The 17,447-nt window shown below is 44.0% G+C and overlaps 1 protein-coding gene across 3 annotated transcripts in view; it reads right to left on the reverse strand.

Moving 5' to 3' along the window:
• Window positions 1-17,447, reverse strand: part of PYGM (glycogen phosphorylase, muscle associated) — a 111,410-nt gene that overhangs the window by 76,535 nt on the left and 17,428 nt on the right. For all 3 annotated transcript variants that reach the window (XM_056527442.1, XM_056527441.1, XM_056527440.1), the window contains exon 4: window positions 6,140-6,243. In XM_056527442.1, the coding sequence (XP_056383417.1) occupies window positions 6,140-6,243 (104 nt within the window). The remainder of the gene's footprint in view (window positions 1-6,139; window positions 6,244-17,447) is intronic.

A 17,447-nucleotide genomic window follows, 5' to 3' on the forward strand; every position in this document is an offset into this window, starting at 1 on the left:
GGTGCTCTTTCTTCAGGTGGAATTCCTCGTGGAACAAATTGCAGTCTATGGGAGACTGCAGTGTCTGCGCGGTCCTAGCGCCCGACTTATTCAGTCGGCGCAGGCGGAACTCGGAATCTCCGGGCGGAAATTTTCTGCCCGGAGATTCCGTAGTCTGAACCTAGCCTAAGGCTATGTTCACACGACAGAATGTCCGCACGGACATGTCGCAAACTGGAGAGGACAGGAATGTGTCATCTCATAAACGGCTATGTATTCCGTGCGGACTCCGCACAAAGAATCAACGTGTTCATTCTTTGTGCAGACACGGAAATGGAATTTCCGTGCTGGAAACATCTGGCACAGAAATGTCGCCACATGCACAAAGCAGCAGAATCCCACTGAATTCAATGCTACTCTGCTGCAGCGGAATCTCTGTGCTGGATTCCGCATTGGACATTCTAACATTCACACTACGGAATGTCTGCCTGGAGAAATCCTAGGTGGACATTCTATGCACAGCAGAATCAGTCGGCTCTAGGACTATTCGGATGTGTGCCGTCACCATTGATGAGTCCGCCGAAATCCTGGACTTCACCAAAACATGTTCATTGTTTCAGTGGAGTCTGTTATTTAAAGGGGTACTCCGGTGGAAAACATTATTTTTTTTTATTTAAATCAACAGGTGCCAGAAAGTTAAACAGAATTGTGAATTACTTCTATTAAAAAATCTTAATCCTTCAAGTACTTATTAGCTGCTGAATACTACAGAGGAAATGGTTTTCTTTTTGGAACACAGAGCTCTCTGCTGACATCATGACCACAGTGCTCTCTGCTGACATCTCTGTCCATTTTAAGAACTGTCCAGAGTAGGAGAAAATCCCCATAGCAAACATATTCTGCTCTGGAATTTCTAAAATGGACAGAGATGTCAGCAGAGAGCACTGTGGTCATGATGTCAGCAGAGAGCTCTGTGTTCCTAAAGGAAAACCATTTCCCCTGTAGTATTCAGCAGCTAATAAGTACTTGAAGGATTAAGATTTCCACAGGAGTACCCCTTGCCGAGTGTACCCAGAACCACTACATATAGCGTGTCCACCGGTGCCAGCATCTGTACCTTGTTTTCTACTCTGTATTTTGAGCACACCGAAATTCTGCTAAACTGTAAAAAATTCCGCTGCAAGCATTAAAGGGGTAGTCCAGTGGTGAAAAACTTATCCCCTATCCTAAGGATAGGGGATAAGTTTGAGATCGCGGGGGGTCCGACCGCTGGGGCCCCCTGCGATCTCTCTGTACGGGGGCCAGGGTCTCCGGCCAGATAGCGAGTGTCGACCCCCGCACGAAGCGGCCGCCGACACGCCCCCTCAATACATCTCTATGGCAGAGCCGGAGATTGCCGAAGGCAGCGCTTCAGCTCTACCATAGAGTTGTATTGAGGGGGAGTGTCGGCCGCCGCTTCGTGCGGAGGTCGACATGCCCCCTTCCCGCGGGCTGTCCGGGCTCCGTACAGGAGATCCTTAGGATAGGGTATAAGTTGTTCACCACTGGGTCACCACTGGACTACTCCTTTAAAGAACGGAATTCAAGAGGAATCACAGAAATTCTGCGGTGTGAACAATGCCTAATAGTTGAACTCTCTTTGTTGCCCTTTGTTCTTCTTCAATACCATTTTATGTTAATGCTATTTATGCAATTCTCCTCTCTGCTTGTGTAGGCTTCTACAATGCAGAATTGTCTATGTCAGCTGTCCGGGCATGCTGGAAGTTGTGGTCTTGCAACAGCTGGAGGCACCCTGGTTGGGAAAAACTAGTCTATGCTTCACTGCAGCAAAATGACAATGGCAGAACTGTACTGAACCTTGAACAATCCCTTTAAATGATCCACATGATATGCAGATCTGTGTCATTTGGCAGATTCCACAATGTATAAATTGCAGGGGACAGGTAAGAATCGATCGCTGATGGTTGCTATGGTTTCAGTGCCGATGTTCACCTTGGGGGACGTTTATGTAGAATGGTTATAATAAAAAAAAAATTTCATTTTTTTTATTATAAATAGCAAGCAATGGGATTCCTACTGTAATATCCATAGAAAAAGCTAAATTGTAAACCATTTCCATTGGAAGCAGAGTAATATTTTAGCCGTGTTCCTGCTAATTCTCCCCACGGAATATTTGTTTGGCAGGGATCAATATGTATTCCGCGGCCGATTCCATAGTCCTGTGCTACATATGGGAAATTACATTGCAGATTTGCTGATTCCCCAGCAGGACTATACCGTGATTATTCCGAAATATAGAATAGATAGTGGGATAATTCCAGCGCCTCTTTGTACTCTGTGATAAATTCCTTTCGAATAGCAAATGCATTCATGAAATGACTACACAAATGTCTATGCTCCCCCATCTATTTCGCATTACGTTACCTTGACATCACATTAAAGCAAAGATGGCCGTAGACATGAGATAAATGTCACCTCAAACTAATATCTTTGACTGATTCACTAAACCTACGTCCAGAGCCAGAAACCAATAGCGTAAATTTCATTTAAGGGACTGATTAAAAATTGATCCGCCATGTTGGATTGTTTTGTGTACGTGCCCCACTGTGTGGGTTTCCAGAGTTTGAATGGGCGCCGTCAGATTCAAAAGCTTTTTAAACGTTGTACATCTGGGCAAAACATTAACCTTTCTAATATATTTCCCAAGAAAAATGTCATTTCCTTTTTAGAAAAATCAGGGCTTATAGGAAAAAGACCACTAGAGGTCCCCATACCATCCAGAACATAATGCTGTCCGGCTGCAGCCTCATCTTTGTCCAAGCTAAGGCACCGGCAGGGACAAAGTCCAGTAAGTGAAGGTGGGACTAGCACTCGCATGTGTCATGTCAGACTGCAGCATGAAATCAGAAAGACAGAGCAGCCAGCAGTGATTGTATGAAGAGACCCAGCACAGCACACCAGACTAAAGGAGGAAGATGAGTCATGTAGGGTGAGGACACCCCACTCCAGAACACAGAATGACAAACCAAGTGAGCAAGAGATGGATGTAATTGTGAAAGAAATATAGGTGCTAGACACATGAAAATGTATGTAAATGATCAGGATTAGGTATTGAGTAACATATAACATTTCTTTTTTTTTATGGGATATGGCAGGTACTCTTGAGAAGCCGTGAGAATATGAGGAACTAGGGAACCCATACTAGGGAAAGTTATAACAAATTATAGCCAACTGCCTACATCCTACATATCCAAACACTCAAAAAGAGGAATCTCAGCATAAGGCAGGTTTACCCCACTAGCAAAAATGTGTCTGTATACTGGCCACAAGTCATGACCTGACCCCAGGTCATGTGATCCAGACTCATAGCTGCCAGGACATAAAGAGGTTTTCCAGCTAAACAGCCAAAGAAACAACCTGTGTATGGGTCAAAAAGTACAATAAAGCAATTTACCAATATCATTTTATTAGTCATAGTGCACAGATCTTCCATATGAGCTGAGCTGTCTGGCTTGTAGCTGTGATGTCACATAATACTCTCTGCATACAGCTCCCATCGCAGCTAGATCCTCCCCTCCTATCTGCTCAGGATGAGACCAGTGATGTGAAGAGGGAAGTTTATGTTACTTCTTATTGGATTCATGACTCATTTGATAACAAAGCAGTGAGTCTGCTACCTTATCTAATGAGTCATACATCTAATGAGCAGTTACATGAGCTACCCCTTTCACATCACTGGTCTCATCCCAAGCTGACAGGTGGGAGCAAGGAATAGAGCACATTCAGAGGGTGTGTCATGATATCACAGCTACAAGCCAGACAGCTCAGCACATATGAAAGAACTGTGCAATATGACTGATAACATTATATTAGTAAATTGTTTTCTTATACTTTTTGACACTATACACAGGCTGTTGTTTTTGTTTTTTTGCCAGACAACCCATTAAGCTCTGGTGTAAAACTGGCCTTGAAAAAGCTTCATCAAGGTGGTAGTTTCCTTGAAGGGCAGGGTGACATTTGAGCGATCACATTTCTATATAAAAATGTGTTTTGGGCTAGGGATTTATCAATGTGTCTGGGGGCAAAAACGGTCTGATTTGCCCATAACAACTAATCACAACTCACTTTACATGTTACCAGAGCAATTTGAAAAATTAAACCTGAGCTGTGATGGTTTTAGGGGCAAATCAGATAAATCTGAGACATTGCCCTTAAAGGGGTACTCCGCTGGTCAGCTGTGGGGGGGTCGGCCACACCCCCTCGTGACATCATGCCACGTCCCCTCAATGCAAATCTATGGGGGTGGCATGACGGCTGTCACACCCCCTCCCATAGACTTGGATTGAGGGGGCTTGGCGTGACATCACAAGTGGGTGTGGCCGACCCCCGAAGCGAGCACACAGTGATCGGGAGCTAAATGTTCCTAACGCTGGCCAGTGGAGTACCCCTTTAATAGCCTTATTCCATTTTTAGTATATTTTTCCAGTTCCAGTTGGTGCACCAATCTCTTTTGACAACCAGATGACACTTGACCGCCTCAGCCAATCAGTGGCTTTAGTGGTCATGTTCCATAGCCATGATGCCAGGGGTACAGAGTGTGACCGTTGAGGCCACGGATTTGCTGCAGGGTTATGTGTTAACTGTTTGTCAAGAGCGACTCTATCTATGTACAGATTATCACCACAGGATTGGATGAATGAGTTACTATTGCTTTGTTGTTTTACAGTGTTCTGGGCCCTTTTATAAAATAATGGTGAACTCTGTATAACTGTATAACAGATTTGTAAATTATTTATATTCAAAAATCTTAATCTTTCCAGTACTTATCAGCTGCTGTATACTACAGTGGAAATTGTGTAGTTCTTTCTAGTACTTACTGTATCCGCTGCTATATGTCTTGGAGGAAGTTGTTTAGTAGTGTTGCTCACGAATATTCGCAATGCAAATTTTATTCGTGAATATCGCACTATATATTCGTAATTACGAATATTCGTTTTTTGTTTTTTTTTCACAGTACACATCACAGTGATCACCCCTCTCTGCTTCCAGGCTCTAATACTATTTGCATATGCTAATTTTCGCATCTGCGAATTTTCGCTTATGCTAATTTTTGTATATGCTAATTTTCGCATATGCTACTTTTCGCATATGCGAAAATAAAACGAGAATATTACGAATATGCGAATTTAGCGAATATATGACGAATATTCGTCCATTTATTTGCGAATATTCGCAAATTCGAATATGGCCTATGCCGCTCAACACTATTGTTTAGTTCTTTCCAGCCTGACCAGAGTGCTCTCTTCTGCCACCTCTGTCCATGTCAGGAACTGTCCCAATAGAAAATCCCCATAGCAAACCTCTACTGTTTTGGACAGTTCCTGACACAGACAGAGGTGTCAGCAGAGAGCACTGTGGTCAGACTGAAAAGAACTACACAACTTCCTGTGGAGCATACAGCAGCTGATTTTGGAAGGATTAAGATTTTTATATAGAAGTAATTTACAAATCTGTATAACTTACTGGCACTAGTTGATTTGAACATGTTTTTGTATAGTCTAGAAGAAAGCTTGCACAATAATACTAGGAAGTTCGTTTGTACACAGGAACAATCCTATATTTACCGTAGATAATTGTCTTCCTACCTCCCTTTATCTAATATGCAGATGTTTTTTCTAAAATTATAACTGAGGGCCCCATCACACTTTTCTTATTCCCATTATTAACTCTTTCCGTCTATTAAAGGGGTATTCCAGGCAAAAACTTTTTTTTATATATCAACTGGCTCCGGAAAGTTAAATAGATTTGTAAATTACTTCTATTAAAAAAATCTTACTCCTTCCAATAGTTATTAGCATCTGAAGTTGAGTTGCTGTTTTCTGTCTAACTGCTCTCTGATGACACCTGATGACGTCCCGGGAGCTGTCAAGCTCCTATGGGGATATTTTCCCATCATGCACAGCTCCCGGGACGTGACATCATCATTGAGCAGTTAGACAGAAAACTTCAGAAGCTAATAACTACTGGAAGGATTAAGATTTTTTAATAGAAGTAATTTACAAATCTGTTTAACTTTCCGGAGCCAGTTGATATATAAAAAAAAGTTTTTGCCTGGAATACCCCTTTAAAATATCTGTGTATCTAGGTACATCTCACCAACCTGCCAGCCATTGACTATCTTCTGGTTGAAGATTCCAAATTCATATCTGATTCCATAACCGTAAGCAGCCAAACCAAGGGTGGCCATGGAGTCCAGGAAACAAGCTGAAAAAATATGGATAGTCCATTAATATTGATGCAGTAGATCTTTATTAATGTAAATAAACACCATGGCTCATCCATTCGAGAAAGATTATCGGTCTTTACCTATTGTACAATAATACTGATATCCATTAATAATGATAATCTTCACATCCTCGTATAGAACACTGCTTTCCTTTTAGCCATTTTTATGTAGCAGGTATATATTTTATTTCCTGGATGCCGCCAGTCATAACATCGTTGAACATTTACCAAAAGTATGGAACTTTACATTATAGGATAAACCAGCTTTTTAAAGGGGTACTCCGCCACTAGACATCTTATCCCCTATCCAAAGGATAGGGGATAAGATGTCAGATCGCCGGGGTCCCGTTGCTGGGGACCCCGGGGATCGCTGCCGCAGCACCCCGCTATCATTACTGCGCAGAGCGAGATCGCTCTGCACGTATTGAAGGGCGATACAGGGGCCGGAGCAGCGTGACGTCATGGCTCCGCCCCTTGTGACGTCACGGCCCGCCCCCGTCAATACTAGTCTATGGGAAGGGGGCGTGGCGGTCGTCACGCCCCCTGCCATAGACTTGCATTAAGGGGCCGGGCCGTGATGTCATGAGGGGCGGAGCCATGACGTCACGCTGCTCCAGCCCCTGTATCGCCCAAACTCGCTCTGTGCAGTAATGATGGCGGGGTGCCGCAGCAGCGATCCCCGGGGTCCCCAGCAGCGGGACCGCGGCGATCTAACATCTTATCCCCTATCCTTTGGATAGGGGATAAGATGCCAGGGGCGGAATACCCCTTTAAAGGGTTAAACTCTCAGAAAGGAATCATTATGGAAAGAATTTTTATAGAAGTGTATTATGCCTATTATGCAGATGCACAGAAACCCTGAGGGCAAGAGATCCTGATTCCACCATTATCTCCAGTGATAGTCATGCCAGATTCACTTGGCATTCTTCCATATGTATTTTGGAGCAGAAATCCTGTGTATTCTGCACTTAAAGGGGTTATCCAGGAAAAAAACTTTTTTTTATATATCAGCTGGCTCCAGAAAGTTAAACAGATTTGTAAATTACTTCTATTAAAAAATCTTCATCCTTTCAGTACTTATGAGCTGCTGAAGTTGAGTTGTTCTTTTCTGTCTAAGTGCTCTCTGATGACATGTGTCTCGGGAACCGCCCAGTTTGGAAGCAAATCCCCATAGCAAACCTCTTCTACTCTGTGCAGTTCCCGAGACAAGCAGCGATGTCAGCAGAGAGCACTGTTGCCAGACAGAAAACAACAACTCAACTTCAGATGCTGATAATTATTGAAAGGATTAAGATTTTTTAATAGAAGTAATTTACAAATTTGTTTAACTTTCTGGAGCCAGTTGATATAAAAAAAAAGTTTTTTCCTGGAATACCCCTTTAAATACTTGTGCAGTATGCCAACAAACCTTATTTTATTGACTTCAATGGGAATGATGTGCTATTGTTCACATGGTGCGTTTTTTTCAGCTCTTTTTCAGAGGCAACATGTCCATTTTTTATGCCTCCAATGCTTCTATAGAAATCAATAGGAGCAATAAAAATGCTCCAAATCAATGTGAAATACATGTCAAATATGCACACAGCTGCTGGGGACCCCCGGGATCTCGGCTGCAGCACCCACCTCAATGGCTTCCGGCAATGCTGGAGGCTTCGGATCCCAACCACGCGAGCGAAAAAGCGTGACGTCACGCCCTGTCCCCTCAATGCAAGTCTATGGGAAGGGGCGTGACGGCCGTCACGCCACCTCCCATAGACTTGCATTGAGGGGCGGGGTGTGACGTCACACGGTGCGGAGTCATGACGTCACGCTCTTCCGCTCGCATGGTCGGGATCCGAAGCCTCCAGCGTTGCCAGAAGCCGTTGAGGTGGGTGCTGCAGCCGAGATCCCGGGGGTCCCCAGCAGCAGGACCCCCGTGATCTGACGTCTTATCCCCTATCCTTTGGATAGGGGATAAGATGTCTAGGGGCTGAGTACCCATTTAAGACAACAACTAAAAGTAACAACTCCATCCCCCTCTTCCCCCCTTCAGTCAGCACTATATTCCCGGGGACTTTGGCAGACTATATTGTGCACACTGCTCTTCCCTGTCTCTCACCCAAAGCCATCTAAGTATTAAAGGGGTACTCCAGTGAAAAACATTATTTTTTTTTAAATCAACTGGTGCCAGAAAGTTAAACAGATTTGTAAATTACTTCTATAAAAAAAAAATCTTCACCCTTCCAGTACTTTTAAGCAGCTGTATGCTACAGAGGAAATTCTTTTATTTTTTTCTTGTCCACAGTGCTCTCTGCTGACACCTGCTGCCCGTATCAGAAACTGTCCAGAGCAGCATAGGTTTGCTATGAGGATTTTCTCCTGCTCTGGACACTTCCTGATACGAGCATCAGGTGTCAGCAAAGAGCACTGTGGACAAGACAAAAAAGAAATTCAAAAAGAAAAGAATTTCCTCTGTAGCATACAGCTGCAAAAAAGTACTGGAAGGGTAACGATTTTTTTTTATAGAAGTAATTTACAAATCTCTTTAACTTTCTGGAATTTACTCATAGTATACTTCTCATAGTATCTCACTTATTAACATTGATGCAAAACTGCACACCAACATTTTTGTTGATCGCTTAAAGGGGTACTCCACTGGAAAACATTTTTTTCTAAATAAACTGATGACAGAAAGTTAAACAGATTTGTAGATTACTTATATTAAAAAATCTTAATCCTTCTAGTACTTATAGGCTTCTGTATGCTCCACAGGAAGTTAGTTTCTTTTTGAATTTCCTTTCTGTCTCACCACAGAGCTCTCTGCTGACACCTCTGTCCATGTCAGGAAATGTCTAGAACAGGAGAGGTTTGCTATGGGGATTTGCTCCTACTCTGGCAGTTCAGGTGTCAGCAGAGATCACTGTGGTCAGACAGAAAGGAAATTCAAAAAGAAAAGAACTTCCTGTGGAGCAAATCAAATAGAAGCTGATAAATACTGAAAGGATTAAGATTTTTTAATAGAAGTATTTTACACATCTGTTTAACTTTCTGGCACCAGTTGATTAAAAAACTGCGGGTCTCCTAGGCAACCCAGATCAGGGTTATGCAGCAAAATGGTGTTTGGTTTTTTTTTTTGGTTTTTTTAAATATACCCATTTTGTCAGAAAAAACAAACAAACAAAAAGAAACCCTCTACTCTCCAGTGCTCCCGTGGTGCCTCCGGTATAGCTGCTTCACTCCCTGGTGCAATCGTCTTTCTGCTTCCAACACATCACACTGCAGCTCAGTGAATCGTTGACCGTAGCAGTGCCCTGCCTTGGCCATTGATTGGCTAAGTGGCAATGCGGTGTATTGAATCCCAACCCCAATCTTCTTCCTGGTGCCCAGGCCCAATATGTCATATTGAAAGGAGAAAGGAAAAAGACAGGTGCGCTCCTAGTGCAGTATTGTTAATCTTAAAATGGCCCCAAAAGGTAAATTCAGGCTTACCAGAAAGGGTTGTGCTAAGAGCACAACACCTCTGCAGGCATGTAGACTCGCTTAGTCGAAGAGGTCAGCTGCTCCAGAGTCCCTTTTGGGTGACAGATGTCGGACCCAAAAATAGTAGAGGAGATTCAAAGTATTGCGTAACAGCAATAAAATCGGGACTTCATTCAGGCGCTTCCCCTCAGATGTAAAGATCACGGAACCACCGGTTGGTTATAACGTGGTTCATTTATTGGGTGCACCGGTGTTCCGTGATCTTTACATCTGAGGCGAAGCGCCTGAATGAAGTCCCGATTTTATTGCTGTTACGCAATACTTTGAATCTCCAATATGTCATATTGACACTATCTGATATCATAATCAGTGCCATGTGTAGCCTCTAATGCTCTTCTCTCTAGACGCTGAGAAGGCCTAGGGTTGACTCCTGGAGGCTATCCTCCTCCAAACAGGTATATGCCCCTTATGTTCTCTAGGATATTAGTACTTTATCATAACCCGCAGGCCTGCATTAGAATGAAGGGTTCGCGCTCCTTTCCCATCCATGTAGCACCAGGCAGGGTTGTCCATTTACCTCATAGGCCAATAGGCCCAAATATCAGAGGCTTTTCTTTCCATGGCTGCTTCTCTACATTTTCTTCCTGTTCGCCTTCTTACTGTCTCTAAAGACATTTGCTTTTTTCTGCTACTTCACAACTAATATGTCTAAAAGTGTTGTTTGTAACGTTTCCTTACCAAAGGAGGTGGTCAATGCTGTGAGAGCTATTTTTTCTTTAGTTTTTTTGTCCTGCAAATAGGAGCCTCCAGATATTTGGGAGTGCTTGCACACCCTGCACATACATTTTTTCTCAAATTCCCCCCTTCCCTTCACACTATTGTTTCAAACTAGGGATGAGCGAATCGAATCTGACGAATCCGAATTAATTGCGAATTTAAGGAAAAATTCGATTTACATCGAATGCGAAAAGCGCCGCGATTCAATTGAGCTAATCGATTCATTAAAGGGTACCTCTCATCATAAAAACTTTTCATATATTATAGATTAATGTATGCAGAATAACTTTACAATTGCATGTTATTAAAAAAAATATGCTTCTTTCTATTTAATTTTCCACTTTGAAGAAATGACCACTAGGGGTCTCCCTACCAGTCCTGGCAGCAAGCATTTCAGACTCATGCTGGAGTCCTAAACACTACGAGCTGCCAGTCTGCTTTGTTCACAAAGGAGAACACTCAGAGCTGCCAGCCTGCTTTGTTCACAGCCTGTTTGGCTGTGAACAAAGCAGGCTGGCAGCTCTGAGTGTTTAGGACTCCAGCATGAGTCAGAAATGCTTGCTGACGGGACTGATCGGGAAAAATACAATAGAAAGAAGCAATTTTTTCATTAACATGCTATTGGAAAGTTATTCAACATTCATTAATCTAAAATATATCAAAAGTTTATTTGATGAGAGGTACCCTTTAAACTCCCTTTAGTGCAGTCCAGGGCATCTAAAATTGTGGATCCACATGTGAGTACATGGGGCAAAGAATCCTGGGAAGGTGGGAACAAGGGTAGGTGGGATGACCCTGAATCACATGCAGCATGCAGCCTATCAGCAGCCAGCCACCCCTGTGATGTCACAGCCCTATATAATCGAGAGCCATCTTGCAGCCAGTCTCTTCAGCCTTTTATTGCAGAGAGAGGGTTAGACAGCGCTGTGTGTTGCACAGAAAAGCATTTTTACAGCAGCTATTCACCTCCCAGTCAGGCTGGGTTCACACCACGTTTTTGCCATACTGTTTTCTATCAGTTTTTCTAAAGAAAACCGTATGGCAAAAAAACGGATGGAACCATATGGGGAAAAGTAAACCATATGCGTTTTTAAACCGCATACTGTTTTTAAAAGTGCGTACAGTTCCGTCCATTTCTATAAAAAAAACATACGTTTTTGAAAATTTTGTCCATTTTTAATGGGAGGGGTGTTGCGTGGGGACTTTAGGATGCAAATGCGCATGTGCAAAGTAAAAACCGTATACTGTTTCCCGTATGGAACCGTATACATGTGCGTTTCTTATTGACATCCATGTTAACAAAAACGTATGCGGTTACAGTACGGTTTTTAAACCATGGTCAAAACCATGTTTTGTTTTTTTTTTGTTTTTTTTTTGTCATATGGTTTTCTTTAGAAAAACTGATTGAAAACAGTATGGCAAAAACATGATGTGAACCCAGCCACACATGAGCATTCTATTGCAGAGAGGGAAAGAGAGTAGTGTGTTGCACAGAAAAGCATTTTTACAGCAGCAATTCACCTCAAGTCCAAATCCAGCATAGAAACACTGATAGGAAAGGGAGAGAGATTGAGAGAGAAAGTGCAATTTTGGGTGTAGTGCACACTGACTGTGTGCTGCAGCACTGGTGTGTACAACAACTGAAAAGCTTAAAGGGGTTATCCAGGAAAAAACTTTTTTTTATATATCAACTGGCTCCAGAAAGTTAAACAGATTTGTAAATTACTTGTATTAAAAAATCTTAATCCTTTCAGTACTTATGAGCTTCTGAAGTTAAGGTGGTTTTTTTCTGTCTAAGTCCTCTCTGATGACACGTGTCTCGGGAAACACCCAGTTTAGAAGCAAATCACCATAGCAAACCTCTGCTAAACTGGGCGTTTCCCGAGACAGGTGTCATCAGAGAGCACTTAGACAGAAAAGAACAACCTTAACTTCAGAAGCTCATACGTACTGAAAGGATTAAAGTTTTTTAATAGAAGTAATTTACAAATCTGTTTAACTTGGAGCCAGTTGATATATATAAAAAAGCTTTTTCCTGGAATACCCAACCCCTTAAGGAGCAGGCACGTATGAGTACGTCCCTGAGCCCTGGGTCTTAAGGACCAGGCACGTACTCATACGTCCTGGCGATTTCCGGTCCCTGCCGCACGCCGGGCAGAGATCGGAAGCGGATGCCTGCTGAAATGCTTCAGCAGGCATCCAGGGAAAACGCCGAGGGGGGCCATGTAGGCCCCCCATGTCGGCGATCGTCGCAAATCGCGAGGGAAATCGCCCCTGCGATCTGTGGCGTTACCAGACTGATCGGGTCTCTGGGACCCGACCGCCCGGTAATTTTGCATGATCCCGGTTGTCACAGACAGCCAGGACCATGCTGAAGTATAGGAGAGAGGTGGAAAGCCTGCCACCTCCTCCTATCCCCTGCGATTCTTCGGTTAGAACTAACCGATCAATCGCAGGGGGGGGGGGCAGTTACTTCCTCCCGCCCTGCCCGGCCCCTGGAAGTCCGGAGAGAACGGGAGGAAGACCTGAGGACGCGGCGGGGGACGGGGGAGTGCTGAGGACTGGCCCCGGTACTTACCTCGTCCCTGAAGACCCGGATCCCGGCGACGGAGACGGCGGCAGCGGCGACAGGTGAGCGGATCTTCGGCGGCGTTGCGGGACCTTTGCAGTAGTCCAGACCGCCGTAAAGCGATCTGGACTGCTCCATCTGGTCCCCTTACACTACAACTCCCAGCATGCCCAGACAGCCCTTGGCGTCTGGGAATGCTGGGAGTTACAGTTTTGCAACATCTGGAGGTCCACAGTTTGGAGACCACAGTGCCCTTCCAGATGTTGCAAAACTACACATCCTCAGCATGCCCTTACTGTCCAGGCATGCTGGGAGTTGTAGTTCTGTAACATCTGGCCCTTCAGATGTTGCAGAACTACAACTCCCAGCATGCCTGGACAGTTTTGGCCTACTGGGAGTTGTAGTTTTGCAACATCTGGAAGGGCACAGATTGGGAACCACTGTATTAGTGGTCTGCAAACTGTAGTCCTCCAGATGTTGCAAAACTACAACTCCAAGCATGCTGGGAGTTGTAGTTCGGCAACATCTGGCTCTAAAGATGTTGCCGAACTACTACTTCCAGCATGCCTGAGAATGCTGGGAGTTGTGCTTTTGCAACAACTGGAGGCACACTGGTTGGGAAACATTGTCTGTTTCCTTACTCAGTGTTTCCTAACCCGTGTGCCCCCAGCTGTTGCAAAACTATAACTACCAGCATGCACTGATAGACCGTGCATGCTGGGAGTTGTAGTTTTGCAACAGCTGGAGGTTCCTTCCCCCCCCCCCCCCCCCCCGTAAATGTACAGGGTACATTCACATGGGCAGGGGGCTTACAGTGAGTATCAGGCTGCAAGTTTGCGATGCAGCAAATTTTGCGCGGCAGCTCAAACTCGCAGCGGGAAACTCGCTGTAATCCCCCGCCCGTGTGACTGTACCCTAAAAACACTACACTACACTAACACAAAATAAAATAAAAAGTAAAAAACACTACATATACACATACCCCTACACAGCCCCCCTCCCCTCCCCAATAAAACGCCATTGTTTCCAAAATGGAGCCTCCAGCTGTTGCAAAACAACAACTCCCAGTATTGCCGGACAGCCGTTGACTGTCCAAGCATGCTGCGAGTTTTGCAACAGCTGGAGGCTTCCTGTTTGGGAATCACTGGTGTAGAATACCCCTATGTCCACCCCTATGCAAATCCCTAATTCAGGCCTCAAATGCGCATGGCGCTCTCACTTTGGAGCCCTGTCGTATTTCAAGGCAACAGTTTAGGGCCACATATGGGGTATCGCCATACTCGGGAGAAATTACCTAACAAATTTTGGGGGGCTTTTTCTCCTTTCAACCCTTATGAAAAGGTGAAGTTGGGGTCTACACCAGCATGTTAGTGTAAAAAAATAATTTTTTTACACTAACATGCTGGTGTTGCCCTATACTGTTCATTTTGACAAGAGGTAAAAGGGGAAAAAAGCCCCCCAAAATTTGTAATGCAATTTCTCCCGACTACGGAGATACCCCATATGTGGGCGCAAAGTGCTCTGGGGGCGCACAACAAAGCCCAGAAGGGAGAGTGCCCCATGTACATTTGAGATGATTTGCACAGGGGTGGCTGATTGTTACAGCGGTTTTGACAAACGCAAAAAAAACAAAACCCCACATGTGACCCCATTTCGGAAACTACATCCCTCACGGAATGTAATGAGGGGTGCAGTGAGAATTTACACCCCACTGGTGTCTGACAGTGGGCTGTGCAAATAAAAAATTTTATACAGCCCACTGTTCCAAAGATCTGACAGAGACCAGTGGGGGGTGAATGCTCACTGTACCCCTTGTTACGTTCCTCAAGGGGTCTAGTTTCCAAAATGGTATGCCATGTGGGGGTTATTTTGCTGTCCTGGCACCATAGGGGCTTCCTAAATGCGACATGCCCCCCTAGCAAAATTTGCTCTCATAAAGCCAAATATGACTCCTTCTCTTCTGAGCATTGTAGTTCGCCCGTAGTGCACTTCAGGTCCACTTGTGGGGTACAATCATACTCAGAAGAGATGGGGTTACAAATTTTGGGGGGTATTTTCTGCTATTAACCCTTGCAAAAATGTGAAATTCGGGGGGGGAAACACACATTTTTTTTTTTTTTACATATGCAAGTCGTGAAACACCTGTGGTGTATTAAGGCTCACTTAATTCCTTGTTACGTTCCCCAAGGGGTCTAGTTTCCAAAATGGTATGACATGTTTTTTTTTTTTGCTGTTCTGGCACCATAGGGGCTTCCTAAATGCAACATGCCCCCTAAAAACCATTTCAGAAAAACTTACTCTCCAAAATCCCCTTCTCGCTCCTTCCCTTTTGAGCCCTCTAGTGCACCCGCCGAACGATTTACATAGACATATGAGGTATGTGCTTACTCGAGAGAAATTGGGCTACAAAAATAAGTATAAATTTTCTCCTTTTACCCCTTGTAAAAATTCAAAAATTGGGTCTACAAGAACATGCGAGTGTAAAAAATGTCTTAGGGGCCTAGATACTGTGAAAGGCCAGGCAAAAGTACACACCTGCTGGTGTTGTAGACAAATACTGTTTTAAGCGTACTGGAGCGCATTGTCCTCCCCTCATAAGTGCATACCACATATGTACATCTAAGTGGTATACCATTTTGTTCCTGTTAAAGTCTTAAGGGCCTAGATACAGTGAAAACCCCGTAAACCCACCCGGAATAGAGCCAAGGCCACTTTAGGAAGGAGAGAATTGTCCGGGGGCCTTGCCCTACCTGATAGTTTATCTTATAACCTGGCCTCATCTTTGGCTCATACTTAGTGTTGCTCGCGAATATTCGCAATTCGAATATTATTCGCGAATATCGCATATTCGCGAATTCGCGAATTTTGCGAATATAGCGCTATATATTCGTAATTACGAATATTCGTTTTTTTTTGTTTTTTTTTTCTTCACAGTACACATCACAGTGATCACCCCTCTCTGCTTCCAGCTTGTGTGGTGTAAAGAAGGCTCTAATACTACTGTGTGAGACTGGCGTGCGAAAATTCGCATATGCGAAAATTTGCGCGTACTAAGTTTCGCATATGCGAATTTCCACATATGTTAATTTCCGCATACGCGAAAATAAAACGAGAATATAACGAATATGCGAATATTCGCAAATATATGACGAATACTCGTCCATATATTCGCGAATATTCGCGAATTCGAATATGGCCTATGCCGCTCAACACTACTCATACTGTCAAGTATTTTAACCATGGAACTACTAAATTGTTGGTACAATTGGAGAATGCTGCCTCTTATCTTGTACGAGATATTATTGTATTATGGCTCCTCAGGGATTGGTAGGGATTTCTGATTAATGTCTTTGGCCTCTTAAATTATGTCAACGGTCCCTTCATCCCCTTAAGGGTCTATTCACATGGTAGAGTTTCCACTTGCGGAATTCCGCCTCAAATTAATGCCTATAGACTTCTATGGGATTCCGCACTACCATTCACACTACTGGATTTCTGCTTGCAGAATCCCATAGAAGTCTATGGGCTTTAATTTGAGCAGAAATACTGCCGTGTGAATAGACCCTTAGGCTATGTTCACAGTGAGGAATTTGCAGAGATCGAGACGTCGGCTCCAGGACCGAGCAGACTGCATTGCTGCCCCCCATAGACTGCAATGCATTTCTGGGTGGATCTTTTTGGGAGATCTGCTCAGAAATGCATTGCCATCTATGGGGACGGCAATGTAGTCCGTGCGGTCCTAGTGCCACCAGCTTCATCTCCGGCAGAAATTCTGCCCAGAAATTCCACAGTGTGAACCTAGCCTTAGGCTAGGTTCACACTATGGAATTTCAGTCTGCAATTCCGCTATGAAATTGCAGACTGAAATTCTGCTTACTAAAATGTACATGCGAGTCAATGGGTTTTCCGTGCACCCATTCACACTTCGGAGTTTTTGAAGCGGAATTTGTGAGCAGAATTTTCGCTTTCAAATTTCTCCCAGATGCATGGTGGTGCTCTTTCTTCAGGCAGATTTCCGCCGCAGAATCCCATTGACTTCAATGGGACCTTCATTTGAAGGTAGATTTTTACCCAACGTGAAATGGAGGCAGATTGGAAGCAGATTGCAGAAAATAGGCTTTGGAGGCGGAAATTACTCTACCAAACTTTTGCAAGCAGACAGGCGGAATTTTAGAAGTGTGAACCTAGCCTAACTGTGCAATTTCACCCATGATCTGCATGCTACCTCGTTTCTAGGCTGGCCCAAATCTCACATCCTGACCCTGGCTTTCTGCTTGTCTTGTTATCAATCATCCTCTCTAGAGCTCTCCAAGAGTCTACTGTGCTTCTTGCTGGTGGCAGAGAGAACCCTAATCCCACGAAAGTGGAAAGATACCCT

The sequence above is a fragment of the Hyla sarda genome, chromosome 6 (assembly GCF_029499605.1).
Source record: "Hyla sarda isolate aHylSar1 chromosome 6, aHylSar1.hap1, whole genome shotgun sequence".
Lineage (NCBI taxonomy): Eukaryota > Metazoa > Chordata > Amphibia > Anura > Hylidae > Hyla > Hyla sarda.